Source organism: Ambystoma mexicanum, chromosome 5q (assembly GCF_040938575.1).
Source record: "Ambystoma mexicanum isolate Mex_15411 chromosome 5q, UKY_AmexF1_1, whole genome shotgun sequence".
NCBI classification, from domain to species: domain Eukaryota; kingdom Metazoa; phylum Chordata; class Amphibia; order Caudata; family Ambystomatidae; genus Ambystoma; species Ambystoma mexicanum.
Genome location: NC_090933.1, coordinates 114,528,852 through 114,556,761, shown reverse-complemented (window position 1 = coordinate 114,556,761; position 27,910 = coordinate 114,528,852). Strand labels below are relative to the sequence as shown.

The 27,910-nt window shown below is 45.9% G+C and overlaps 1 protein-coding gene and 1 long non-coding RNA gene across 3 annotated transcripts in view; one reads left to right on the top strand and one right to left on the bottom strand.

Moving 5' to 3' along the window:
- The window catches only part of LOC138497279 (uncharacterized), a 291,765-nt gene that overhangs the window by 25,296 nt on the left and 238,559 nt on the right, over positions 1-27,910 (bottom strand). The window lies entirely within an intron of this gene.
- Positions 1-27,910, top strand: part of SLC39A6 (solute carrier family 39 member 6) — a 254,817-nt gene that overhangs the window by 10,225 nt on the left and 216,682 nt on the right. For both annotated transcript variants that reach the window (XM_069620630.1, XM_069620631.1), the window contains exons 2-3: positions 13,950-14,133; positions 18,943-19,112. In XM_069620630.1, coding sequence (XP_069476731.1) covers positions 13,950-14,133; positions 18,943-19,112 — 354 coding nt within the window. The remainder of the gene's footprint in view (positions 1-13,949; positions 14,134-18,942; positions 19,113-27,910) is intronic.

Sequence of the window (27,910 nt, the reverse complement as noted above, 5' to 3'; positions counted from 1 at the left end):
TGCCCAATTGTCTTGTTCCTTGTTACAGAAACACTGCAGATACTCCTCCAGTGTAGCATTTAGTCTCTCCGTTTGTCCATTGGATTGAGGGTGGTATCCTGATGATAATGCTCTTTGGATACCTAGTTTCTTACACAGAATGGACCAGAATTTAGAGGTGAATTGTACTCCTCTGTCCGAGATGATCACTCGAGGAAACCTGTGCAGTCTTATGTCTCGTAGGAACACAGAGGCTGTCTCGGAAGCGGAAGGCAAAGGGAAAAATGAGCCTGTTTGGAAAAGGAATCAACCGTAACCATAATAGCTGTCTTCCCCTGACAAGGAGGTAGTTCTACGATAAAGTCCATGGATAGATTCTCCCAGGGTTGAGAAGGTAAATCAGCTTGCTGGAGAAGTCCTAAAGGTCTCTGTCTAGAAACCTTTGCAGTAGCACATACCGAACAGGAGTTAACGTATGAGTTAACATCAGCTCTCATCGAAGGCCACCAAAAACGTCTGTCCAATAGTTCGTAGGTGGCCTTTTGTCCCCTATGACCAGCTAATGGGAGATCATGACAAAAATGTAGCGCCTTGGCTTGAAGTTGTGAAGAAGGGAGAAAGAGAGACGAATTGTGGAACCATAATCCATCCCTCTCTTGAAGACCCTTAGACATTAGCTTCTGTCTAGTCCATGTCCTGTATTCCTTCCTAACCTTCTGAAGAAAGCAGTTGATCACTGCTATAAATCTTGTGGTAGGCAACATCCTTTCCTTCTCAGTAGATTTGACCTCCATACCTTGATCCTCCGTCCAGCTTCTAGAAAGGGCGTCAGCTACTCCATTTTGTTAACCTGGTATATATGTAATCTGGCATGACGGGAATTACGGCATTCAATCTGCTGGAGAACCCGCAGATTCCTGTGGTCAGTGCGAATCAGAAATGGATGTGAGGCCCCTTGTAATGAATGTCTCCACTCCTCGCAAGCTCTTCTCATCGCTAAAGGCTCTCGTTCAAGTACAGAATAGTTTTGTTCATTGACTGTAAGTGTTCGTGAGTAGTAGGCAGTGGGATGTTCCACTCTTCATTATCTTCTTGTAACAACACAGCTCCGAGGGCTCCGCCTGAAGCATCGGCCTCGACAATAAAGCGCTTTGACTGATCCGGTTGAATAAGTACCAGAGCTGTGGTAAATAGTCTCTTGAGGTCCGAAAAGGCTGATTGTGCGGAGGGATTCCATTCGAAAACACTTCCCTCCTTGAGGAGCAATGTCAGAGGAAGTACCATCTCCGCGAAGTGAGGAATGAAACGACCGTAGAAATTAGCCAGGCCAAGAAATCTTTGAATATCCTTAGGAGAGGATGGTTCAGGCCACCTGAGAATGGCCTTTACCTTATTCGGATCCATCCGTATTCCATTAGAGGATAAGATGAAGCCGAGGTAAGGTACTTCGGTAGCCTCAAATATACACTTCTCAACCTTAGCGTACAGACGATTGTCCTTGAGTCTCTGCAGTACTTCCTTAACAAGGATCCGATGCTCAGATAGAGTGTAAGAGTCAATTAAAATATCATCTAAGTACACTACAACGGAAGTTCCTAGCATATCAGCGAAAATGTGGTCCATGAACCGCTGAAACACCGATGGGGCGTTGACTAATCCAAACGGCATCACGCAATACTCGAACAACCCAACTGTGTTCGGAAAGTGGTCTTCCATTCATCGCCTGCATGGATCCTGAGTAGGTGGTAGACCCCGCGTAGATTGATCTTAGTGAAGATCTTGGAGTCCTTAACAGCTTCTAGAATGTCCCTTATCAGGGGCATGGGATCACGATCCCGAACAGTAATTCTGTTGAGTTCTCGATAGTCTATACATGGACGTAATTCTTTCGTTCCCTTCTTTGCTACAAAGAAAAGTGATGCACCTCCGGAGGATCTTAACTTCCGAATCAGACCGTTCTGAAGATTGGATTTGATATATTCTTTCAGGACCGTCCTTTCCTGCTGGTACAACAGATACATCCTACCGAAAGGTAGTGAGACTTCTTCCTTTAAGTCTATCCTGCAATCTTCAGGTCGGTGAGGTGGGAGGAGTTTGGGAACAACATCTTCAAAAACCTCTTTGTATTCTTGATAATGAACGGGAATGGCAGAAATAGAAACTGTAGACTGATTGATAGGGCATGCAGAGACTTCTACTCGTTGCTCCTTGATGCAATTCCTTCCACAGAAATCTGAGTTAAAACTCAGTCGATTAGCACTCCAGTCAATAAAAGGGTTGTGAAGTCTCAACCAAGAAATGCCAAGTATTACTGGAAAATGAGCAGCCCTGATAGTGTCAAAGATTATCTCTTCGGTATGATTCTTCATGGTTAACTGCAATGGTAATGTTTCCATAGTAACAGGTCCTGACGACAAGGGACGTCCATCAACACTTTCCACAGGAATGGGCTTTATCTTCTGCCTAAGCGGAATTCCCTTGTTGTGTGCCCATGAGTCTATAAAGTTGCCTGCAGCACCGCAGTCTAACATGGCTAATACCGGAATCGAGACTCCATTAGTAGAGTTCAGTGATACTTGAAATATCATCAGTCGGTTGTCTTCTCCTGCGTTAGTGGTGTTGCAAGGGTTTGTGCCACCTTCCCCGTAGTCTCCCTTGCGTAGACTCGGGGTTGCGCGTTTCCCGAACGCCGAGATGGAATCACTGTACAATCCTTCAACTGATGGTCTGAAGACCCACAATACATACACAAATTGTGTTCTCTCCTTCGTCTTCTCTCATTAGAAGACAGAGGTCCTCTGGTTGCACCAATCTGCATTGGTTCCTCTGTAGAAATGCGATCCTTGAGTTGTGCACTAGCTTGGGTGTTCCATTGGAGTCCTCGACCCTTTCGTTTCTCTTGGCGTCTCTCATGCAACCTCAAATCTATCCGGAGTACCAGGGGAAACCAGATCGGATAATGTCTCGGGTCTTTCGACTCGTGCCAACTCATCCTTTATATCTTCGTGCAACCCTCTTCGAAATATGGTCTGTTGAGCAGTGTCTGGCCATCCTGCTAAGCTTGCCAAACTTTGAAAGTGAGAAACATATGTCTGAACGTCTTGGTTTCCTTGCTTTACATCCATAAGGGCCTCATATGTAGAATACTGAACCTCAGGTCTTTCGAACCTAGTCTTGAAATTGCGAACAAATAAGTCGTAATCATTAACCGAAGGATCATCAGAGGTAACTAGAGGTGTTGCCCATTTTAAAGCGCTACCCGTTAGGTTAGCTATCAGGAATCCAACACGTGATCTACCAGACTCAAAATTCCTCCTTCTGAAAGAGAAATATACGGTACAAGCGTCGAGAAATTCCTTCATTCCCTTAGGGTCACAATCATATTTGTTAATGGACAGGGGCATCGGTGGTAGTTCACCTCTTCCTTCATCTCGAGTTGCTACCTGCTGACGAAGAGCTTGATTTTCAGCCTGTAAATTCTGCATATCGACTCATAATGCTTGAATGGTGTTACATATTTCTTGAATCTGTTCTGGAGTAGCCATCTTCTTTGTCTTTGGGAGTTGTATACTGTCAAAACTTGCAACCCTGGTTTCCCTTTCCAACTCCTCCTCACCTGAATCTCCGTCGAATTCTTCTCGGCGTTCCGTCTACTCCTTCTTTCGTGTCTTTTTGATTTCTTTACTCTTTCTTTGATGCAAGTACGGGCGTGACTCCCCAGAGGCCACCGTGACCGGATAGGAACCAAATCCCAGGAGCCAACCCGCTGTTCCAGGGAAAAGGCCGTAGGCAGAAAAAACCCTGTGTGAATAGTCTTCTTCGGGTTGGATAGAAGAGTAGAAGCGAGTCCAGTTCCTTCTTCGGTGTGAACGGGTAGCCGGTGGTGCCGAAGGTACTGAGGCACGATAGAAGCACAGGAAACTGGTCAATAGGTAGGAGAACGCCAAGGCAGCGATACCACAAACTGATGAATTGAAGACTAGAAAGCCTTAAACTAGAGAGAGAATTCCAGGCGAATGAAAAGGAGTGAATAGAAAAGAAATGGTGGTCAGAAAGAAAAAAGTAATAGTAGGAAGGAAAAGTACAGGGGCTGAGGAGTTAAGAACAACCTCAAAGTGCGATTAACAGGGATCAAACCGTTAAGAGAAAAAAGGCTACCCAAAAATAGTATGTTTACCTCTGTGTAAAATAGTGAAAGAAGAGAGAGGAAAAGCAACAGGAAGCAATAACTGGTAGTGAAATATTCAGCAACACAGCGCTGGTAAGGTACGAAAGTACTACGATACAACGCATCGGAGCACTGGTGCGTAAATACGTGCTGATGGCCATCTTGGATAATGCATAGACCGCTGCACGAAGTTTCCAGCATCCATGTTAGGTGTACTTCCATCGGTTCCAAACCTTCCAAGGTCGATGCATTACAACTACGCTGTACAAGTGACTATTCTGATAGACATTGACCTGTTGGTTTGGAAATTGCGGTCCATAATTTTTAGAGTAACTTTCGGATCTCTAGACATTGAATATGGATGACATTTGAAGGATGTAGTGTGGTGTGACACCATTATTTTTCATGCACTCGATGGGTCATATATATGAGAGTAAGACAATGTGCACTGTGTCTATACTTGGCGTTGGAGAGACTACAGCTGAGTCAAATACCGGAGAGAGGAACATTTAGAGTACCTAGTCAAACAGGAGCAACTGAGATGACGTGTTTTCCTGACTCCAGGATATTATTTTCAAAGTAAGCTTCTCCTTTTATTTGGTATTCGGAATATCTTGTTAGATAAGCGGTAGTCTTCTACAGGCAATTGTCCGACAGATTGGTAGACATCTGTTCCTTTTTATATTACAGGATGGACTTGGTTTAGACTCATACTTGGGAAGGGTGGCGGTCCTATTAGTCTAGGCTTGGGAAGCAGTTTCTTGATCTTTACCAGACGAACCGCTGTCAACAAAGTTTCTCCTTTGATGTCTTTAGTGTAAGTACTGGGTCATAAAAGAGGACTAAAAAATGCGTTTAGTGCTTCTTTTTGCACTTGCTTATTGAAATTGCTGCGGAGAAAGGGTTAAATGACTTTTGTTTTTCTTTCTCCTCATTTTTGTCTTTCATGTTATGTTGTCCTGTCTATCCTCCATTCGTTATGTTCTGGCTTCTATGACACAGTCTCAGCTTTGTGAGGAAAATCCGATTCCCACTACTCTGAATGACTAATAATTTGTCAATAGGGTAAGTGTGAGTTCTCTTATCAGGTCTAATTTGGATAGCTACCCATGTCTCATTGTGCCATGTTGAGCAGCCTGAACTATGAATGATATCAGTTCAGTAATACTGTGCATCTTTATGTGTAGGTGAAATTCAAGGTACACGTTGCCGGCACTCAATAACTGTTAAGAAGTGCTATACCCACAAGACCTCTAAGCTACAAAACCCCTGAAGAAATTACACACGATAGAAGATTGTGGCTTAATGGAAAGAACCATGTTGGCTCTTTTTTTGGGTCAAATTCAGTGCGATCTAATGATGTGCACCACCTAGATTTCTCTAGTTGGGGAGTCATTGTATTTAACTGTTTTTTTTCATTTTTTCTAAATTTTACATTTCTTTTGTTTTTGTTCTGTTGGATCATGTTAATAGGTGAACTTGGTATGGGTGCTTGTGTTTGATTTTTCTACTCGTTATGCATTTGTTGAGGTTGGTTTAGTTTATTTTTTGTGATGAAAGTGCTGTTTAGTTGAGGGTTGTGTGACTGTTTGTGAGAGGTATATGCATCACTTTAGAATTGCTTTTTTTGATTTTAAATTTTTTTATGTATTGTCTATATTGAGTATTTGATGTTTGCATTAGATATGTTGTTTGTATTAATATTATTTGACATTGCATCTGATACAGCAGATGTGTAGAAGAATTATTTGTCTATCAAGAAAAATATGAGAACCCTTCATAAAGCAGCTCCGATTTTACAGAGAGCCGTACTAACTTATAAGAAATAGTAATTCACTGAAAGTTATGAAGAAGTGATTTTGGTGGACATGTTTTTTTAAAAAAAAATGTTTTAGTTTTACTTTTTACAAGTGGTGTTGTCAAGGACCGATGGACATGAAAATAATGAACAGGGCTGATAAGTTGTCACAGATGTTTATATATGAAATCTGGACATCCTTGCCCCGTCAAAGATCCACATGAAACCTGCCTCCAAGTGTAGCTCCTGGGATCTCTCCAAACTGGCCTCTTTGAAATGCAGGTTGCAGAGCAGCTGAGCAGAAGTGGCGGGTTTAAACCAGTTCTAAAAACCGTTTGCAAGCACTTGTACCGAGCTGTAGTGCTGCTTGCCAATGCTTTCTCTGCCATATTTTCTAGGAACCCTGTTGCAGGGTTTGTGTTTTCTGTGGGCAGCATGCTGCTGGCACCCACTTTTAAGGTGCCTGGTTGTTAATGTGCATCCCGGCCTAGGCCCTCGGGCGCAGGCGTTGATGCAGATTATTCTAGCTTCCCATTATCGCCCAGCATTACGCTGTGATCGATGTCATCTTTTCTTGGGCGTGAGGCACTAGCTCGAGGTAAAGCATCGGCAATATTTTCATGCAGTGTGACCTTTGTGATGGCTCGTAGTACCTTGAGCACTAAATGGCATTTGGTGTTTCTTCTGTTCAAAATTCGTACCACTGCCATATTGTCACACCAAACCATGAGTTCGTGTTAGCCACCTGCCTGCTCCATATGTGTATGGTTAGCCAGATGGGGAATATTTCTAAAAGTGTTTGGGCCATTACCCAGCCACCCACTCAGTGCTTAGTATGGCTCCGAAGCCTTTGCTCCCTGTTGCATCTGTGAAGAGGACCCCTTTGTCCAATGACGTGTGCCAAGTGTGGCCCCGAGATCTTACTTCACTTCCTTGCCCAGCCTGATGTGTAGGTGGGGTTTGGTGCATGATTTGGTTTTGAACTCCAGGCTCCTGGAAAATACCTTGCCTTATGGAATAATCCTGGCTGCAAAATTAAGGCTGCCTGCCAATGATTGTAATTCTCTTACTGTGTCCTTGTTCTTTGTGCTTAGCTCTTGTATTTTCCCTAATAGTTCAACTATTTTTGTTTTTGGGATTTTGCATAGCCCGTCTATTGTGTCGATCTCTATTCCTAAAAAGAGGTTTGTGGATGGCTTGGTTGTTTACTCTGCTGCCAATGGGATGCCCCCTTGCACAGCCATTCTTTTCTAATTCGTTCAGTGCCCTGCATTCCTCAGAATGTGATGGGCCCATTACCATAAAATCGTCGAAGTAGTGGACTGCCCTGGCCCCTGTTACTGGTTTCTGAAATGCCCATTGAAAAAAGGAGCTGAATTGTATGAATAATGCGCAGGACACCCGCAACCCATGAGGAGGCATCTGTCCACATAAATATTTTTTATCAAAAGTGAAACCTAGCCACTGCTGTGAGCTTGGGTGGACTGGTAGTAACCTGAAAGCGGATTCAATATCCAGTTTAGCAATCGGGGCTTTCTTGCCGCAGTCCAGTATTGGCCTTAAAGCCTCCTGAAACTGTGTGTAGATGACTGCTGATTCAGTGGGAGTGTTGCCGTTGTCGAGGGAGTGTACCCTGGGATATGACAAATGGTGTATTAGCCTCATCTTCCCTGTGTTTTTATTTTATTTATTTATTTATTTTTGGGTACCAGCCCTACGAGGGACACTAGGTAGCCCGGGAATGGCATTCTTTCCCAGGGGCCTCCAATTCTGCTTCTTAACTGTAGTTCTTTCTCTATTTTTTTCTCTTACTACCTTGGGGTTGTCCCTAGCTGATTAATTCCTGGGGATTTTGTGAGACCCTCCTCCCTTGAAAGGAATAGTGAAACCTTCCTTGAAGCCTCCCCTCCCCACCCCCTCTTTTGATTGCTGAGCTGATTATTTTGTCAGGATAGTTTGCCCATGCTTTGCAAAAATTATCTGGGTTGATGGGGATTTCTGCCTGCTGTCAAACCTGGGGGTGTGGGGGCTGTTTTCGTTGCGCTTTTTTTTTTTTATTTTTTTTTTTTATTTATTTTTTAGGGTAATCTGGTACAGCTGCTTGCTGGGTGATTCCCCCGTTGCAGTTGGCGCAGCTTTGCTTATACCAGCACTCGGCACTCCTTCCCCCATGAGAATTGGTTTTTCCCATAATTCCTGCATGGGATGGTGGATTTTGTGGCGTGGTGGGATTTATGCTGCCCGCAGGGTTTTGTCCTAACCCCCATGGCTGGTTTTTCCGAAACGGCTGCTCCTCCTTCCTATGTTTTTCATTATTTCTATTTCCCCCTTGTGGGTTGTTTTTTGTCTTGCCGGTTGCTTGGGCAACTTCCTCCTCTGATGGAGGCTCGGCATTCAAAATATATAATCAGTCTGAACTTCATCCCTTCTATTGCTGGTCTTCCCGACATGTTCCTTCTGAATCTTATGTCATATGATAGCCACCCATTCCCTTTGTGGGCAGCTTTTACCTCTGATTTTATCTGCATATGCCCATAGCTTTATTCCATCTTCCGGGAATTTTTCCATAAACATCGTTGCTAAAATGGCAAATGATTTTGACCAATTGTCCCAGTTCTGTTCTACTTGGGCGTCCCTGGCTATGGCCTTGTCTTCGATCTTTTTGGGATCCCTGAAAGCATCCTTCCCTTTTGTGCTCGGCCTCTATAAGCGAGAATATTTCAATGAATTATTTTGCCCAAATGGCCTCTTTGATTGTTATATCGATATTCCAAGCCAGGGATTGTTTTGTACCTGTTTATTTCGGTTCCAAAAGATTTCAATTTTAACTCTTAACTGCGCACTGCTAAATATCATACCTGTGGCAGCGTTACTATTCGTGTCTATAAGCGTGTGCTGTTTGGGGTGGGCGTTGCCCATCCTTTCAAAGGCCCTGTTGTTTCTGGTCTTATTGGCGCGGCCACCGCTGCCGGCGGGTCCGTGTGAGTTATGTGATCTATAATTACTGTGGGTTCCACGGGTATGTTCTGGCCTGGTACCTCCTCGGGCTCTTTGGGGCCCTGTTGCTTGTCCGTGATCTCCAAAATCATCTGTTGTATTTCTTTAATATTTTCAAACAATATTGGCATTCTCTATTTGGGGTTTCATTTGTCTTGCTTCTCTTTTCTCGTAGGGGGCGGTCTTCCTCCCCTGGTGGGGTCACCCCTTCTTTTGGTAGCCCGTATAAATGCCCTCTGACCTACTCCCAACCATAATGCTCGGCTGCCTGCAGGTGTGGTGATTTTGGTTTTCTTGGCACTGCTTTGGGCTCCTGTGCCTTTCTTTTGGGTGGTACACAAGGGACGGTTTAATGGAGAAACAACTTGCAAATGGGAGCAAGGAAAGAGAGGTTGTTGTGGTAATTGTAGTGGGAGTCCTAGTCATTGGACACAAGATGAGCTGCTCTGGCCCTCTGGTCAGGCACCCAACACCCTAGCAATGGTGGAAAAATGGGAGGGGTCTTTTACTAAGGTTGCCTGGCTGTGGACAGGAAAAGGTGTGGTACCTGTCTGAGAGGGGAGGAATAGGAACTAAGTTCAGCTCTCTGCATGTGGTTAAATATGTACCACATGCGGTGTTAGCACCAACAGCCTACAAAAACAAAGTGGGGGCAACCAACAGGGTGGTGGATTGATAACGAGTGGGGGGATTGGATCTCGTTGTAGTAGACCAAAGTGGTTTTGGCTACCATATGCAGGTCAGAGACATCGGGATTTCTGTGGCTTCTTTATTCACCCTGATGGCTCAAAAAACTCTTTACATGTAGGTGGTTGCCCACAGAAAAGCATATGTAAAAACTGTTTTTTCAACAAAATGTTGCTTTTTGCTTAAAAATGCACAGTACCACTAGTTCACAGATCTTGTATTCGAACCAAGAAACTGTCTGCACCCATGGTTCCCCATTTCCTGGCAGAAGGCCACAAAGCTGAGTCTTTCAAATCGACCATCCTTGAGAATATTAAGGGGCCAAAACTAGGAGGAAATTACCATGCTATGCTCTTCACCCAAGAACAGAAGTGGATTTTCCACCTAGACACGTGCAATCAAGGCCTGAACGAAGCAATGCAGTGGCAGGAGCTTGCTGTTCTCCAACTGTGAAGCATATCTATGCTGCTATTCATCTCCTTCCTTCCATCTGCAAACTGTACCTTGCAGATGATGATGTGGCCCTATAGACAATCTGCCACACTGTGTATTTGACTTATTGAATTCTGTTTTTCATTCCCCTCCGCCTATTATTTCCTTCCTTCTCCCCTTGCATACTGCATTTCTTTTCCCATTGCACCCTGCATCACTGCAGCTCTGGAGCATTCATCCTTGATGTGCATTCTCATTGCAACCACACACTTCTCGGCATTTGCCTGCTCCCTTTCCAATGCCACGATCTACTATATTATGTGTTCATCACTTGTGCTAGAGTCACTATTCACCCGCTTTCCTCATTTCTCCTGAGTCACACACTTTCTCTTATCTATCTTCATTCATGTTTATTCATTTCCAATCCCTCTTTGCTGTTGCCCCTCCAGGTGTTCTGGGCCCACCACACCCAGACGCACCTCTGGTCTTGCTATTGTCCCCATGATCGCAGCTGGCAGCAGGACAGCTGACGCGCTTCCATCTGTTTTCCTCGCCACTTCCTGCTGGCATCAGTGCGGTCTAACCGCCCGATCATGTCGTTGTCCGAGCTCCCCCCACCCCCGTCCCCCAGGGAGACACTAAATCTTTTCCTTTAGCCACAGGCGCTCTGCGCGGGCCTCCCAACGCCAGGACCCACCCGGAGCACCCGCCCACCACTAAGCGCGCTACTATTGGCCCAACACGGGGCACACACCCTCTGATTGGCCCTTGCGCTGATCCCAGTTCCTAGCCACGCCCCCTCATCGCACACGGAACTTTCCAGCCACTGCAGCCCGCTCACTACGCTATCCGCTTCCTGACTGAGCGGACTGCAGCGGCAGATGCGCTTAACCCAACAAGAGAGTACTCACCCCCTGCGTCTGCTCACCCATCCAGCCACCTCACCAACAGTTAACCCTTTCACTCTAGGTGCAGACCTGGACAGCGTTCCCCCTCCACAGCCCTGTGGATTCTTCACCACTCCTACATGCAGGTAGGCGCCGAACCCAGCAGTTTTTTCACCCTTCCACGTCTGAGCACTTCTACCTCCAGATTTACACGGCCTTGAGTGCACTGTTCCCCCCCGGGACCACCCATAGGCTGCGCCATGACGGTTCTCCACCCTCAACCCTTCCCTCTTATGCTCCCTCTCTCCTCTCCCTTTTCTTTGGGCTAAGTTATCTAGAGTTTTTAGCCACCAACCAGTGACAATGCTCCATTGTATCAAATGAGCACACGTTTTTCTTGTCAGCATTCAGTAGCCATGCATCTTGAATTTGAGCCTTCTGGAAAAACGCCTCTCTGCGACATTGCAATTAGAGGTTGACTCATGCCCTCCTTGCAATGTTTCTTTGTGTCTCCCCATCCAGGATCCCATACAGCCTGACTTTGCTGCCCTACTACGAGGACAGACATGATTTGATCACCATATGAATAACTTTAGTGTCCTGAAGAAGATGGTTCACAACTGCATATAACCATTGAAACCAGTCGACCAGACCTGTTTTGGCTCCTCCACGACAACACACGGCACCCCCAAGACCAAGAGGGGGTACCGACAAACTGAACTTTAAACCCAGACCAGTATGGGTTTGTTAGCACACCCCATGGACTAGTGGGACTGTGCGTTTTTAAGCAAAAAGCAAAACATTATGTTGAAAATACAGTTTTTACATATGCTTTGCTGTGGGCAACCACCTACATGTAAAGAGTTTTTTGAGCCATAAGGGTGAATAAAGAAGTCGCAGAAATCCTTATGTCTCTGACCTGCACATGGTACCCAAAACCGCTTTTGTCTACTACAAGATCCAATCCCCCTCTCGTTATCAATCCACCACCCTGTTGGTTGCCCCCTTTTTTTGTAGGCTGTTGGTGCTAACACCGCATGCGGTATATATTTAACCACATGCAGAGAGCTGAACTTACTTCCTATTCCTCCCCTCTCAAACAGGTACCACACCTTTCCCTGTCCACAGCCAGGCAACCTTAGTAAAAGACCCCTCCCATTTTTTCCACCATTGGTAGGGTGTTTGGTGCCTGACCAGAGGGCCAGAGCAGCTCATCATCTTGTGTCCAATGACTAGGACTCCCACTACAATTACCACAACCACCTCTTTCCTTGTTTCCCCATTGAACCGTCCCTTGCGTACCATTATGCCCTTACGGTTTGGGATGGCGTTTGCTACCCTGGCTTAGGCAAGCCTTAATTGACCCCGTTATCACTTCCTTTCTTTTGGATGCCATGTTTCTCCCAGTTTGAAATAAACAAACTTTTGTTAACTAAAGCTGCAATCTTTTTGGGAGACCTGCTCCTCTGGCTCTTTAGAAAACAAAAATCAGAAGTTGCCTACGTAAATGGCTGACACCTTGTGACAGTTTGACCAGAAAAGCAATTTTTTGAAGAACCCACCCCTCCCCTCCCCATTTGTTGTTACCCGTGGCAGGTAACTGCTATGTGGGGACCCGAAAACGTTGTTTTGTTTCTGACCCGTGTGTCTTCAATGAGGCTAGCCTGAAGGTTCCCTTCTTACCGTAAGGTGTATTCTTTTAACAAGCGTGTCAATCTGTCCCAACTTTGTTCTTCCCTTATGTCTTAATTGCCCATGTCTTGGGCATGATTCTAATTCTAGCTAAAATGCATGTTTTTTAAGATTTAAAAAAAAAACTTTTATTTGTGCCGTGTTTCCTTCATAAATATCAGATTTGCTTCCTTCGGTGTTCCCTGCTAGAGCCCGAAACTGTTCGCCACATTGTTGGAATTGAAACTTTATCGAGCCTGTTCGTTTTTACGGTTTTCATTCAAATTAGTTCATAACCTACGAGCAGCGCTTACAATGTTGATTTTTGACAATAAATCTGTTATTCCGATTACTCACGTTGCTGTGCGTTGGCTTGCTTCCAAAAGCTCAGCGCAAATTGTTAATTTCTTGTTCCGACCAGTAAACGTGCCTTGTTGCTGGGCAGCCGCGGTGCACGGCTAGCATTAACTTACTTGGAAGAAATTTGCGAACGCTGCAGCCCGTGCCAGGATCTCGTGTGCTTCTGTAAATCTCCTGCCTGATCGTCCGCCCCGTTCCTCGTAAGTTGTTCTCCTTCGCCGTTGCTGATAACCATCGTAAAGAGAGTATGTTCTGAACAGGGCTGTGTTCAATAGGACAGTGCCAAAGACACTGCATGCGCGGCAAACTTTGATGGATGCAAACGGGGGGGAAAAAAACACTGAGTACACAGTGGATTTTCAGAAAAAGAGAAACACTGAGTACACAACAAACTCTGGATGTTTGGGTCCCCATGTAGGGTCCACAAACCGCTTGTCTTTCTGATCTGAAAGCAGCTCCTTATATAGGACCCAGGGGTAGCCCCTGTGCTTTGTAGTGTATATGTGGGGGCTGTGAGGCCAGCCCCCAGCTGACAGTCTGAGCCCCTGGAGGATGGGGGGGGCTCATCTTTGTTGTTCCCCTGCCTGGCTGACCTTGCTTCCCCTGGGTGCTTAGCACCCATTTGTTGTTGTGGAAGGGTGCAGTGTTCTTTCACACCTTTTTTTTTTTTCTGCATAGCTACGTCCAAGGTTTGGCGACACTTTTTTCTTTCTGAAATAAACTTTCGGCCAGTCTTTTTAGGCTGCTCCAATTTTCCAAAAATGTTTGCCGTCAACATGCAACATTGTAGTGGGTCAAAACTGAAGGGAACCTTTCCAGATTGTAAGCGCATGTTTGTTTTTGTTTGGCTTGGGTGGGGGCATGGCTTGAGCAAGGGAGAGTTTGGCTGCTATGTTTTTTGTATTATTTATTTATTTTTCCCTTAAGCCTAGAACCTTACTCTGAATGTTGAATCAATTCTTTTTTTCAGTGTTTGAATGCTTCAAGACTCCTGCTATCTCATGGAATCAGCACTAAAATACACCTCACTGCAGCAGAATTTAGCTACATCTGCCCAGCAATTATTAACCAGATGGACAGCAAATCCTGTATAGTACATGCACCTGAAGAAAAGCTATCTGAAGCCCCACCCAGCAGCTATTCTGTTCAGATAGGTAAGGCAACAATCTCTCTTTGAGGTGGTTGAGTGGGTACCCATGATGTCAGATGAATCTGCTTAAATGAAACCGAGGTCTTCGTTGAGGCCATATACAAATCATCTAAACGGCTTATTCGAAAATACAATGAAAGATCACTAAACTTAATCATGGGCACTGGTGGTTATTGGGTAACCCTAATTATTTGGTGGAGCCTTAAAATGTCAAGTGCTGGATGAGAATGCAGCACTAAGGGACTGGTATATACTACATGTAAAATTGCCAGCAAGCTGAGTTTTTAAGGGCATATTGGCTGCCAGTGATCGAAGGCTGGGGTCTTTAGAAGGAATGCAGTTAAACAATACCAGATGAATGGTGAATTGGGAGATGATAAACATGAATTTGCGGATGATGTAGTGGGAAGCGCAGAGACCATTTTATTTTGATAGTCAGTGAGCATAGACCTAACTAAAAGAAGCAGTGGAGAGCTTTACAACCGTGGGTTACTAAAAATACAGTTTAGGGCACAAGTTGTAGCAGGACGGTAACACGTTACAATTGAGTAACAGAAGAGGTAATTGGTGGTTGGGTGGATTCGGCTGGCAGGTGCGATGAGTGCCTGAAGGTGTTCCTTAAAGAAGAGTATCTTGAGATCCTTCCTTTTATTGCAGGAAGAAAGGTACACGTCTATTGATTGAGGTTCCATAGCCTGAAGTCATAGATCGAGAATGCTTGCTCCCTGTTTACTGTGGCTTTTTGTGGTGCATTGGTTGCCAGAGTTGTTGAACTTTGTTTGCTAGGCAGGAGGGTGCATGCAAACTGTTTTGTAAATGATGCAGCTGGTCTTTAAAGCTGCATGTTCATGGAGGCATTAGCATAGTTGTAGTGTGAGCGTAATGTGGTCACATGTTTCTAGTCCTTTAAGGCAGAGTGCAACATGTGGGACACTTCTCATTGGTGCCAGGGTGGAGGGGAGAAGGTTGCTGAGTAAGCAGTGTCCACCATCCAGGTGAGAAACGTCAATACCTGCACTGTGGATCTGAATTAGCCTGGAAGAAAGAGCTTGATCTTTCCAAAACGAGAGTGTTTACCAAGCTTTCCATGGCTTGCTTTGCTCTGTGATTATAACCGCGTAATGCCTGCTTGTGGAATCTCGGGCACTTGGGGCATAGTGTTAATAACAGGGCGAAGCCTTAGGTTCATGGTGGATAGCCAAGTGTGGTTATGGGTGCCTTTAGTGGGTATTGGAGGAAGAATTTGTGGTTGTGTGGTTCAATTTGAGGTAGGCAATGAACATTTGTTTGTTTGCAGGGTGTGGCAGGCAAGAAGCTAGTGGTCTTTCATGGAAGACCCTGTGGTGGAGTATCTGTATTGGTGGGTGCAGATTTTGGTGCTGGCAAGGAGGGATCACAAGGACTCCATTTAGAGGTTAAGGATGAAAGGTGAGATGAATCCCCGTGGGATTCCTAGGTGACTGGTATGGGGCTGATATGGAAGTATGAGGTGAACCACGGGAGGAGAGTTTTTCAGATTCCCATGTGGTTGTGCAGTATGTCAACATGGGCTTGTGGACCCACTCTGCCGAAGGCTGCAGAAAGATTGAGTAGTATTAGGATGCCAGGGTGCCCATCTAGGATGCAGAGAGCAGTCTACCACTTAAGAGTGGCAGTCTTTCTGCTGCATCCGCGTCTGAAGTTAAGTTGGTAGATCTGTAGGAGATTTTTGGTGGCAATGTGCTCGAGGATGAGTGGCTACTGACAGCTCTTTTGAGGATCTTGGTAAGAAGAGCTGGATTAACATGAAAGTGGACATCCCCCATCTCCATGGGAGATCTGGTGAATGACCTGGAGGACTCTGTACCTTTTTGGCCGCTGGCATGAAGTAGAGATTATCTCCATGGGACAGACTGGTTTCTATCCATTCCAGAGTAGTGCTCAAAGTTGAATAAGAAACCTCAAAGCTGTTTTACCAGTGAACGAAAGTTCATCAGAAAACCTACTGTAAAACTGATTCAGCTTAATTGAAACTATCGTTAGCGTAGGGGTGTGCAGTGATCTTTCCAGAATTTGGAGAGGCCACGGAATTGTCATCTGTTGGCGAACACTGAACATTCTTTGGAGGGGAAAATGCACCAAATGTGGTTAAATGGCAGGGTGCATCACTCTGCATAGGAGCTGTGGTGGATCACTGAGTGTGTGCACAGGCAATGCCGACACCGACTCTGGACAGTGATGGCAAAGTATGGCCTGGAACTCATGCAGCAAAAGCATGAAAAAGTGGCTATGTTTACTGCACATGCCTATCTATTCTGCTTTTTGAGACGCTGCAGGAGGGATGTAGATTGCTTGTTGGAGGTGGGGGAAAAATATTACTATAGCTTATGAATGCCAACATTCTCGATTCCATTCGAGAGACAAGTTCAGTCCTGGTTGCGTTATGGGACTTGTAGTCCTGAGTTCTCAATTATAAATCCAGCACTAGATGTCCCAGAATGCAAAGTTAAAACAATACGGGACTAAATATCTCCCGAATGGAATGAACAATGAATGCATGCATGACAGTTGAGAGCCCAAAAACGTCCATGAGGGGAGAATGTTGCGTCATGTGATCTTCCCCGCTTTGCCAATTGTTCGGTTTTGTATGCATCTGTCTTAGTTACTGCACTCTCCTGCGGGTAGCAGCGTGTAGTACAGATCTTTAAACTCCTCTAGGAGCTGAGGTACTGCATTAAAGGCTGATTGCCAGCAGCAGTATCTTGTAGGATGGAAGGGTCCCCCTTCACCCAGTCCGGCCCCATTAATGAGGACATGGGTTCTAGGTCATGTTCTTTTACACCGAACTCTGTCATTGAGGTTAAGTGCTGGCATTGCAAGGCGAAAAGCAGGAGGCAAGGGAACTAGATTGTTACAGGCAGTTATTTACCGGTGATACTTGTAAATCCCAGAGAAAAATGCAGCCTTTTGTGCACAGGTTTTATGGAGATTCCTGCCGCCATGCACAAAATGGTATGTCCCCCCACACCGGGGATCGGATTCCCTACTCTCATATGTTCTCTTGGAGTGCCATTTTCCCCATAATGCCCTGGCGCCATATCAACATCTAATTTTAGTCTAAAGTTCTAACAGATGCCAGTCCATAACGCAACCAGTCTAACTAGAACCCTAGGCAAGTCCTAGGTTGCTGCCTACCTGTGGAATGTAGGGGTGTCGCTACCAGGAGGAGAGCGAGTACCCTATGCCCCTCTTGTTGCTTTCGGGAGTACATTGGCATGGATTCCATGGTTCTAGAATGCCTTGCTGTGTGTTGCATTCCTCCAGTCACTACTGTATTCTTTTGCGAGTGTTTGCCCTGGATGTAGACAGTCTGAAGCTTAAAGCCTCCAATATTGATGGTCTTACTTTTTTCTTTCTATAGATTATTCATCCACATGCCTGCATCCTTTCACAAATGCACAACCCTAACCAGCAGCGTTATAATGGCAATCCTGTGAGCGAAATTAAAAGCGGGTGGTAAATGAATACAATTGAACAATACATCTAATTGTCCGCATTGGGACCTTTTCAGCGAAATGTGTAAACAAGCAGGCCAAATCAATGGCAGGCTGTAGATCATTCCCCCCCCCCCCAAACACCCCATCCAACCACTCACTCGCACCTCTACTACTTTTGTGATTGTTTATATACCGTTATCATACAGAATATTTATAACGCATCAACCACAACAGCACTTTCTACCATAGTGATTTGTGCCTTTAGTTAAAGGGGTATGTTGTGAGAAATCTTCCTTTTATACTAAGCCCCTTGTAGCTAGTGTCACAAGAAAACGGTGTTTAATCTTTAAGTGGTGCACGGCTATGAAATAAGGTAGTAACCATGACTAGACACCCAACAGGACAATGTTGTACTTATGCCATCATCAAATCCTTGCATCCTGGCTTCCAGTTTTCCACACATTGCGCACCACTCAATCCACAGTCCAGCCCAGCAGCAGCATTATAGACACCCATCATTCATTACAGACCACAACACATTGTGGGTATTTTGCTAAACATCCGTTCAGAATTATATTAAAATCTAAACCGTGTCTGAATATTAGTTCTGAATAGAGAGTTGAAGTTCACTTTAAAATCTATTCCTATTACGCACTGGACGGTAAAAGATGAGACCCTAACATCTTCCACTTTCATACCAAACACTTGAGCCATTGTTATTACTTCAAAGCAATTTCTAATTCGGCAAAAAACTACGGCTTCCAAAAAGATGAAGAAACGCATATAGTCCTACACAATACTCGATAGATGGACTTTCTTAAAGCAACATTAGCATTCTGTGAACTCTGAAGAACCATCTGAATCACAAGTAGTGCATCAGCTGAGACAAGCCTAAGTTAATTTTTCTCCATGTCCCTGTCACCAATTTTTTTAAAACTTCTTTGGTTTCTAGTCACCCCTCGGCTCCTTGATCTGCTATCTTCTTGGCCTTTAGTCTGACTCCATTATTGCCACAATAAACAGTATTCTGTGTGTATAAGTGCTCAGTGCATTTTTCTTCCGGTGCATTTTTCTTCCATTACCATATAAGCTAAGGGCACGGTGGATACTGGGAGCATGTTACTTGGTCCCGGGCAACCTACCTGGATCGGATGCCCATTAAGGCGCTCCAGGCTGCACCATTGCTTCCATTGATAAACGCAGCCAACATTACCTCCGTTTCTGTGTCACTGTGTGTTTAAATTGAGATGATTATGAAATGCTGGGGATTGTTGGGAGAAGCGAGAATGTATCATCATTGTCTATTTTAATCTAGATTTGTGTGTTTTACTTAACAGCGTGGATTGGTGGTTTCATAGCCATCTCTATCATCAGTTCCCTAGCTTTGCTGGGTATCATTTTAGTGCCTTTGATGAATCGTGTTTTTTTCAAGTTTATGCTGAGCTTCCTCGTTGCATTGGCTGTGGGAACACTGAGCGGGGATGCATTTTTGCATCTACTTCCACACGTGAGTATTATTTTTTTATGTTAAACCTTTTGCATGTGGGTGTGAAACTGTCCAAAAGAATTAGTCTTAGGAACATGTTGGCACATTGTACTTGTTGCTCAAAATTCTCTACTTGTACTGCAAAGGACACAGACTTTAAAGAAACGAGGTAAAAATCGTGACCTAGTTTCAAGAAACCACCCCCGTGAAAGCATGCATGTCTTAACAATGACATTTCAGAACTTTTACATAGAATGCACCCTTGCAGGCATATCCGAACCCATAGACCTGATGGAAATAACAATGTTGATTTTGAGCAGGCCGCATTGACCTCCTCCAGCATACTTATGTGTGAAATGTTTGTGGTGCTGGAATTTTAGAGACGCATTGTCTTTCTTTAACTAGTTTACAATCCAAGTTAGGTGACCCCAGTACAAGACTAATTTCAAAATCTGGGAAAAGTTAAAATGTGCACTTCTCACTAGTCATTGGCTAGTGATATTGGAGTATTGGCGAGTAAGAAATAGTGTGCTGTGTGTATATATAGAATTGAGGTGGCAAGTGACTTTGTTGGCTGGCTAGTAGCCTACTTTTCCCCTGCCTTATTTTACACTAGAAAATGGCTCTAAAGTGGACCTGAATGGGAGTCTTCATTAACATCTGAATGTAACGTTCTATGATTTCCAAGCCATTCAGTAAGGATGACAGCGGAACAAGCTTAACATACTCAATGAATCGGGGATTTACAATTTAAACCATAAGGAATTAACTCACATTTTAATAAAGCTGTGCTATGACTATTTGTATGAGAACAATTCTATGGAAACTGCTTCTTGCCTTAACTAGGTTAGATGTGTGAATACTTGTCATAAGCAGCAATAGGCTACTCTTCAGGCAGCTGTAGAACTACTAGAGGTACTCTGAGCCTTGGAATCCCTAATTGCAAGCATCACACCAGACAAACTGTTTGGTTTCACACTATCGCATACTATTAATGTATATGATCTGTGGTAAAATGACAATGTTGGGTCAGTGCAAATTGTTGATTTGAAGAAGTTAATCGGGATCTCTTAAATATTCGAGAGAGAGAGAGATATCCATGAGTTTAATCTTTGAGGAAGAGGTCGACGAGTATGGAACTTCTAGTGGAGGAACTGCTTTCAGAGTAGTTTGGGGGGGAACCTCTCCCGAGACTGACTTTGGAAATCCTGAGGTGGCTGTTTGCTCTGACCTATCATAAATGTCAGTATTCAGTAAGGTGTCGGCATCTTGGTTGGGCTAAACCAGCTGCCATAAGAGATGGCCTTAACAAACATACTGGACAGTGGACCATTGAGAGAAGCAGTACTGCCATTCTCCACCGCGTTGAGGGTAATCATGAAAAATTGACATAAGCTGGATTTCATTCTGCCAGAGAACAAAACCCTGACAAAAAAATATAGACCTGCTTCTATTGATTCTTAATTCCTAACAAAGCACCCAACCCCAGAAAGTCTGGTTCAAGCGGCTACATCTGTCTCTAGAAATTCAGCATAACCTTCTGCTCCAGCAAACAAGGATCATAGGAAGATAGATCCCCTGGGAAAGGGGATGTTCAGTGCTGACAGCATGGCCTTTAATTCTGCTAATGCCACCAGTGTCCTTGCCAAATACACTTATACCCGATGGGGAGTCGCCGCTTTGGCAGCAGAAAACATCCCAGCAGTTGCGGGTAGGGTTCTTGAACCTAATCCAGGATGGCAAGGAGACCTGAGACAAATCGCTGAAATCCAGCCTTGACGCAGTTGACTCGGTGATTAAGGCAAAGGCAGCCATTAGAGTGTTCAGATTTTTGGCGTGGCTCAGAAAATCGGGCTTTGTGCCGGATGTCCAAACACGATTGTTGGTCATGCCTTTTGATGGTGCCCAGCTGTTCGGAGAGAAAGCTGATGATCGATTGGAAAAGCTGCAAGCTTCCAGGGCAGCAGCAAAATCTCTGGGCGGCAGTCTGCCAACCTTCCCAATCTTCTGGACACCCTCTTCTCCTGTCTCAAGGGGAAGAAGACCATATTCTCAAAGAGGTTAGAGAAGGGCCCAACGTAGGTCCAGAGGTAGAGGAGAAATGACTCCCCATGCTGCTTCTTCCGCCCTTTCCCTCAGCTGGATCAGCAAAATATCCCAATCCCTTACCCACGCTACTGTGTTGGGGGGCAGACTATCAATGCATCTTCAGAGTTGGCGGGGCATAACCTTAGATGCATGGGCGCTGCAGACAATGGCCTATGGTTACTGTCTCCCATTCTGAACTAAACCCCCTAGATTAACCCCTTCCCCCAAAAAGGCCGGTCTGTCTTGGATCCAGATCTGCTCCTTCAACAGGAAATTCTTACCCTGATGATGGAGAAAGGTGCAATGGAGGCAGTACCTGCAGCGTAGAGGGATCGGGGATGGTACTCTCCTTAGTTCCTAATCCCGAAGGACAGAGGAGTGAAACCCATCTTGGACTTGAGGCGCCTGAACAAGTTCCTCAGGAAGGACAAGTTCAAGATGGAAACGCTTGCACAGATCCTTCAGTTCTCACTATCAGTTTCGGATTCTCTGGCTCACCTCTGCCCCAAGGGTCTTCACCTCTACTCCTATCTGGACGACTGGTTGATTGGAGCTTGTTCTTCGGAACAGGCTTGGTCACCTCAGTCGCACTTGCCACTTCCTCCGTGAGCTGGACTTCTCTCTGAACTTCAAGAAGTCCCTCTTAATACCTTCTCAAAAGCTTCAATTTATTGGAGCAGTCCTGGATTCAGCCTCAGGACAAGCCTCGCCACCCGAGTTGAGGGATCAACCTTGAGGGATCAACCTCTTTTGCAGATGTTCTAAAACTTTCGGAGGGACCAACATTTCCCGGCCTCGACTTTCTAAGGTTGCTCAGCCTCATGACATCCTGCATTTTTCTGGTGCCAGAAGCCCATCTGAGAATGACATCCCTTCAGTGGGCTCTCAGATCCCAGTCATCTCAATTCTCTGGCAGGTTGCCCAGGATCTTCTGTGGTGGGCCTGCCGAGAGATTGAGGGGGGAACCCTTTTGGCAACCATGGCCAGAGATGACTGTGGCGACGGATTCCTCCCTTTCAGGATGGGGGCACAAATGAAGGACCTATCAATCTGTGTCACTGGTCTGTCGGAGTCCAGATTTCATATCAACCTTTTAGAGCAGAGGGCAATCGGACTAGCGCTGATGGCCTTTCTGCCCTCGATACAGGGGAGAAATGTCCTGATAATGATGGACAACAAAGTGGCCTTGCACTACCGCAACAAGAGGGAGTAATGGTGGTGGGGGGGTAGTGGGTCTCTGCCCCTGTGCAGAGAGGCAATGCTGCTCTGGGCACTAAAAGAAGGAAACTCTTTTGGCTGTTCATCTAGCTGGAGAAGAAAAGAAAAACACAGCGGATGCTCAGAGCAGGCAGAGCATGATCTCCCACTAGTGGGAGTTTGCTCAGAAAGTCCTTCTGGAGTGCTTTGCGCTTTGGGGAGCCCCTCAAGTGGATCTGTTTGCTACCAGTGTCAATCGGAAGTGCAAACAGTTCTGCGCCAGGGAATTTCCTCAGAGGAGCTCTAGGATATGCTTTTGTGGTGGACTGGGAGTTTTCACTTCTGTACGTGTTTCCACCAGTCCCAGTCATTCCTCATGTCATCAGGAGGTTGAGGACGTTCGGGGAAACCATGATCCTCATTGCTCCGAAATTGGCCGGGAGAACGTGGTACCCGGACCTTCTAGAAATGGCCATCTGCCCTCCAATTAGTCTTCCCCCTAAAGAGAGGACTTCTTGCAAGCAGGGGGAGGTCTCTTTCATCCAGAAATCAGTACACTGAACCTTCCCGCCTGGTTTCTGAGAGGGTGAGAGACAAAGATTCTCCCAGAGGACATGATGGAGGTGTTGCTTTCTGCTCGAAGGCCAGCAGCAAAATCTCTGTGCCATTGACACAAGCGTCGCAGTTGGTGCATGGAGAAGAAATCTGATCCCTTTGCGTGTGAGGTTTCTACGGTTTTCTTTTTTTACTCTATTTAGCTCATTCAGGGCTACCGGTAGCCACAATCAAGGGCTATTTAGCAGCACTTTCAATTTCTAAAATCGCAAGATAAAGGATTTTATTTTAAGGTCCCGATTGTGATACAATTGTTAAAGGTTTGACAAACCTGATTCCATAGGTTCCTTTCATTGCACCGGCATGGGATTTGAACTTGGTGTTATTGCAGCTAATGGAGCTCCTTTCAAGCATTTAGATTGCTGTCCCCCCCCCTCCCCCCGACACACACCCCCGGATGCCAACACGCAAAACTGTTTTCTTGTTGACTATTACGTCAGCCTTCAGGGTGAGTGAACTGCAAGCCCTGTCATCAAAACCACCTTTACAGCCTTTTTCATGGACAAAGTAGTGTTGAGTGCGCTCATCCTTCCTAAAGTTGTGAGTTCCACTTGGCACAAAAGATGGTCTGAACAGCTTTTTATCCACCGCAGTATTCTTCCAAAGAGGAGGAGAGACTTCACTTGCTCGTTCCAAAAAGGGCATTGTTACTATCTTTCAAGGATGACAACTATCGTACAGGATGACCATCTTTTTGTGGTTTACTCGGGACATAGATTAGGTTTGGCGGTCACAAAACATTTCCCGCCGATTGTTCTGTGCATTAATGAATGTTACTCTCTAGTAGGCAAAGAATCGCCTGATGGTTTGAGGGCGCATGCCACTAGAGGAGTAGCTGCTTCTTCGGCTCTGGAAATAAATAGTAATTTTTAGCACCCACCTCCTCATCCATGCTGCTATGGGAGTGTATCAAAGATGTGGAATACACGGGAGAACATGATGCATTTGAAGAACAAGTTACTTACGCGTGGTACCGTTCCTCCTATGTATTCCCCATTGCCCCTCTCATCCTTCCTCTCTTACTTGCTAAGAATTTCCGTGTTACACCATCCTGTCTCGCAGCACCAGATTCGTCTATCCTTGGTAGACCACGCAGGGAAAAAACCTGAACTGAGGCAACGGTTGCCTTGCACGCTCTTTATACCAGCGTTGACATCACGGCTGAGGACAGGACATGAAAGGGGCCCCTAGGGGTCCCTTACATCTATGGAAACAAGGTGAGTCACCACACACACACACACGATAGATATGCCAGACATGAGGTTGTATTCCCAAAGCTAGGGTTTATTGCAAAAGCAAGTCTCAGTTGGCCAACTCGGTCTCACGCCCCGCGACGTGTATCTCTGGACCTCGAGGGATGCAAGAGAGTGAATTATGTACATCAGTTATATATATACAAAATACATATCAAACAATCAGCTATGACATGTTTAACACCCCCCTTTATTGGGTTTCTTTGAACTTGGTGTGATGGACACTTTCAACAACTATGACACCTTCAAATATCTATTCTAGTCACAATTTGTGAGTGCGCAGGCATCTTTCAGTTGTTGAACAGAACACAGCGCTTCTGTTCTTGGAAGCGAGCTACATACGGGGGGAGAGTTGCATTCCAGACCTTGCTATCTATGAAGTGCTATTCGTGTCCTGGGAGCCGACACGCTCTAACAGGGCTCAGCAAAGGGGGGGCCGTAAGAAGAGCATAATTCAAGCCTTTAGCTGCTTTATTATAACATATTCTACCATATAACTAGACTGGCTGGCAGCTGCGAAATGAATAAATGCCCCTGCAGCTCTGCTTCAAGGCTACATTCGGGAGGGAGCCGGGCATTCTTCCTGGCGCTGCCTAGTTTGTGTTTCAACAAACTCTTGTTATCCTCGCGGCCCTGCGACCTTGTCCTTTCACGTGCAGACAACAATGTTTTACAGTCGAGCAGTGTATGCAGAAAATGTACTGCGAAGCAATAAGAACAAAGCAATGAGCAATGGTTAGAAAACAAAATGGCGATTCTTGTTGTATCAAAATGGCCGTTCATTGGCAAACTCAGAAACCTATATTCTGTCATATCGTGCATGAGACTGTTGGCCCACGGCCATCAAAATACATTTGCGGTCACAAAGTAGAGGTATCCATTTTTCTAGACTGACAGACGGAGGCCGTCGAGGGCCATGACTCGACACTGCATGGCACATGACTGCATGAAAATGTTTTCCACTGCAAGCAGACATGGATGTATCAAAGATGAGGAATATGTGGGAGGAACATCTAGTCGAAAAAACGTTACCACAGGTAAGTAACCTGTTTGTCTGCCTTACTAGGAACCTACAACTGACACCTAGACAACCCAAGCATTACCAACTCCTTCTCACCAATAGTTCATTCATTATGTCTTTATACAGTGTTTAATGCCAGATTCCTCCTAATTCTGTGCTCTACAATATGTCACGGCGCGCGCTCGCTCGCGGGCGCCACTTACCTGTCCTGGGGTCCCTGGTCCACGGCCGCAGCGGTCTCCTCCTTCATGGAGGCTGTACCCGCGATGGCGTCTCTCCTCACGCCGACCCGCGGTTCGGATGGGCGCCGTGGACGCCGCCATCTTGCGAGGATCTGCGCATGCGCGGATCGTCAGTATTCGACGTCCCGCGCATGCGCAGTGTCGGAACATGCGTTCCAAGCCTCGCTTTGACCCCGGGCCATAAAGGGGCACCGCATACACAGGAACAACGCGTCTCAACGCGGTTGTTACTGTGTATGCGCTGCTGGAGTCCTGGCGCTCGTTTTCCAGCCCTCCAGTTTCCTGTTCTACCTTTTTCTGCCTAGTCCTGCCTCATCTCCTTATTTCCTTCTTGCTTCCTGGTCCTCCTACCCTTTCTTCCCTTTATTGCTGATACTTTGCCTATCCCTGGTTTAGGGTAGAGGAGGTCCTGTCTGGGTTCCTAGTTGTAGTGGGGACTCTCCTGTCAGTACTGCTTTTTCTTGCAGTCTGCTTTCCTTTGCCTGTCTTGTGCCCTGCCGGTACCTGTGCCTTACTGCCTTTTGGAAGTTCCTGAGTTCAGCCCTGTTATCATCGGTGATTTCATCAAGCCTTCTCAGCCAGTGGAAACACTGTCCCGACGTCACGCAAATTCTGAGAAGTGCCACCCGTGGGGTTGGGAGTTGGTTCAGTGCCGTCCTGTCTTATATCGTCAGGAGGGGATTGGGCTAATTTCTTGCGCTACCCATTCATCGGCCATCAATACATCGACATACTGGCAACCTCAACTCCACGGTCTACAGGAAGAAGAGGTAACCCACGATCTCGTGAAGATTCGTTTAACAGATTGAGACGTCTCACCCCCAGTCCCGACATGGACGACATGCAGGAACTACGTGAAGAAATGCGTGCCATGCGTCTTGAAATGACCACTCTCCGCCAGGAGAACAACACCCTCAGACAAGCGTTGGATCGGTGTTTGGCTAATCCCGCACAACCTGTCACACCGCCTGAACTCCATGGCTTACACTACTCCGATGAAGTATGATGGTGATCCGCGTCGAGTGGCAGAGTTCTGTACTCACTGTCGGATCCATTTCCAATTCAGGTCTACTCATTTTGCTCAAGACAAGGCTAAGATCGGGTATATCCTTGGAAATCTAACCGGCAATGCACTCTCCTGGGCCGCACCTTTGGTCTCTACCAACAGTCCTCTGTTGGGTGATTTCGCTGCCTTCGAGAAAGCCTTTTTGGACGTCTTTAAACCGCCCAATTTGGCAGCCATGGCCCAGAATCAATTAATGGAGATCAAGCAAGGGTCAGGTGACATAATCCACTACATCAGTCGGTTTCGACAATTAGCAACCGATTCACAATGGCCCGAAATCACTCAAAAAACCTTGTTTCGTCGGGGACTACGAGAGGAGTACAAAGACGAACTGCTGCACATTCCGGAGCCAGAAACGTTGCCTGCATTGGTGGAACAAGTCTTGCGCATTGACCACAGGTTAACCGAACGACGGAGTGAACGCCGCAGATCTGACACCAATTCTTCCAGCACAGAACCCCGGACCGGCTGTTTCTACCGATGTAGGTCCAGAACCCAGGCAGTTGGGTGCCGTTCGAGGTCCGTTGTCCGAGACTGAAAAGAAAAGAAGACGACGGAAGAACTTGTGCATGTATTGCGGTGGTTCTGGCCATTTTCTAGGCACCTGTCCGCTACGTCCTCTGAAGAAAACTAGAAGGAAAACGAACAGGCCCGTTGTTTGAGGCGAAGGCAGCAGCGGGCCGCCCTTCTGAATCCGTCCTTCCTCCCATGAACTCAGTACCCTTGTTGATCCTGAAAGTCGGTGTTGCCTGGCTAGGAAAGGGTGTGAAGACCTGGGCCCTTCTGGATTGCGGAGCATCTGGCAACTACATCGATGCCTCGTTCGCGATTGCCAATGGGATCCGTTTACATAACAAGGAACGACCAACAGTGGTCGAGGTGATCGATGGTTCTTCTTTGTCTTCTGGTCCGGTTTGTCAACACTCCGATCCCTTGTGGCTCTCTGTGGAAGGGCATCTCGAACGAATCTCATTGGACGTCATCAAGTCTCCCTCATTTCCGGTAGTGCTGGGTTTACCATGGCTGTTGTATCACAATCCCCAGGTCGACTGGACCGCTCGCTCCCTGGTGTTCTCTTCGACACGTTGTCCTCGTGACTGTGTACTTCACGAAACCTTTCCTGCAATTTTGGAGTCCCTCAATCCTGCTGACGTATCTGCTCGTTTATGTGCCTTTTGGAAGTTCCTGAGTTCAGCCCTGTTATCATCGGTGATTTCATCAAGCCTTCTCAGCCAGTGGAAACACTGTCCCGACGTCACGCAAATTCTGAGAAGTGCCACCCGTGGCGTTGGGAGTTGGTTCAGTGCCGTCCTGTCTTATATCGTCAGGAGGGGATT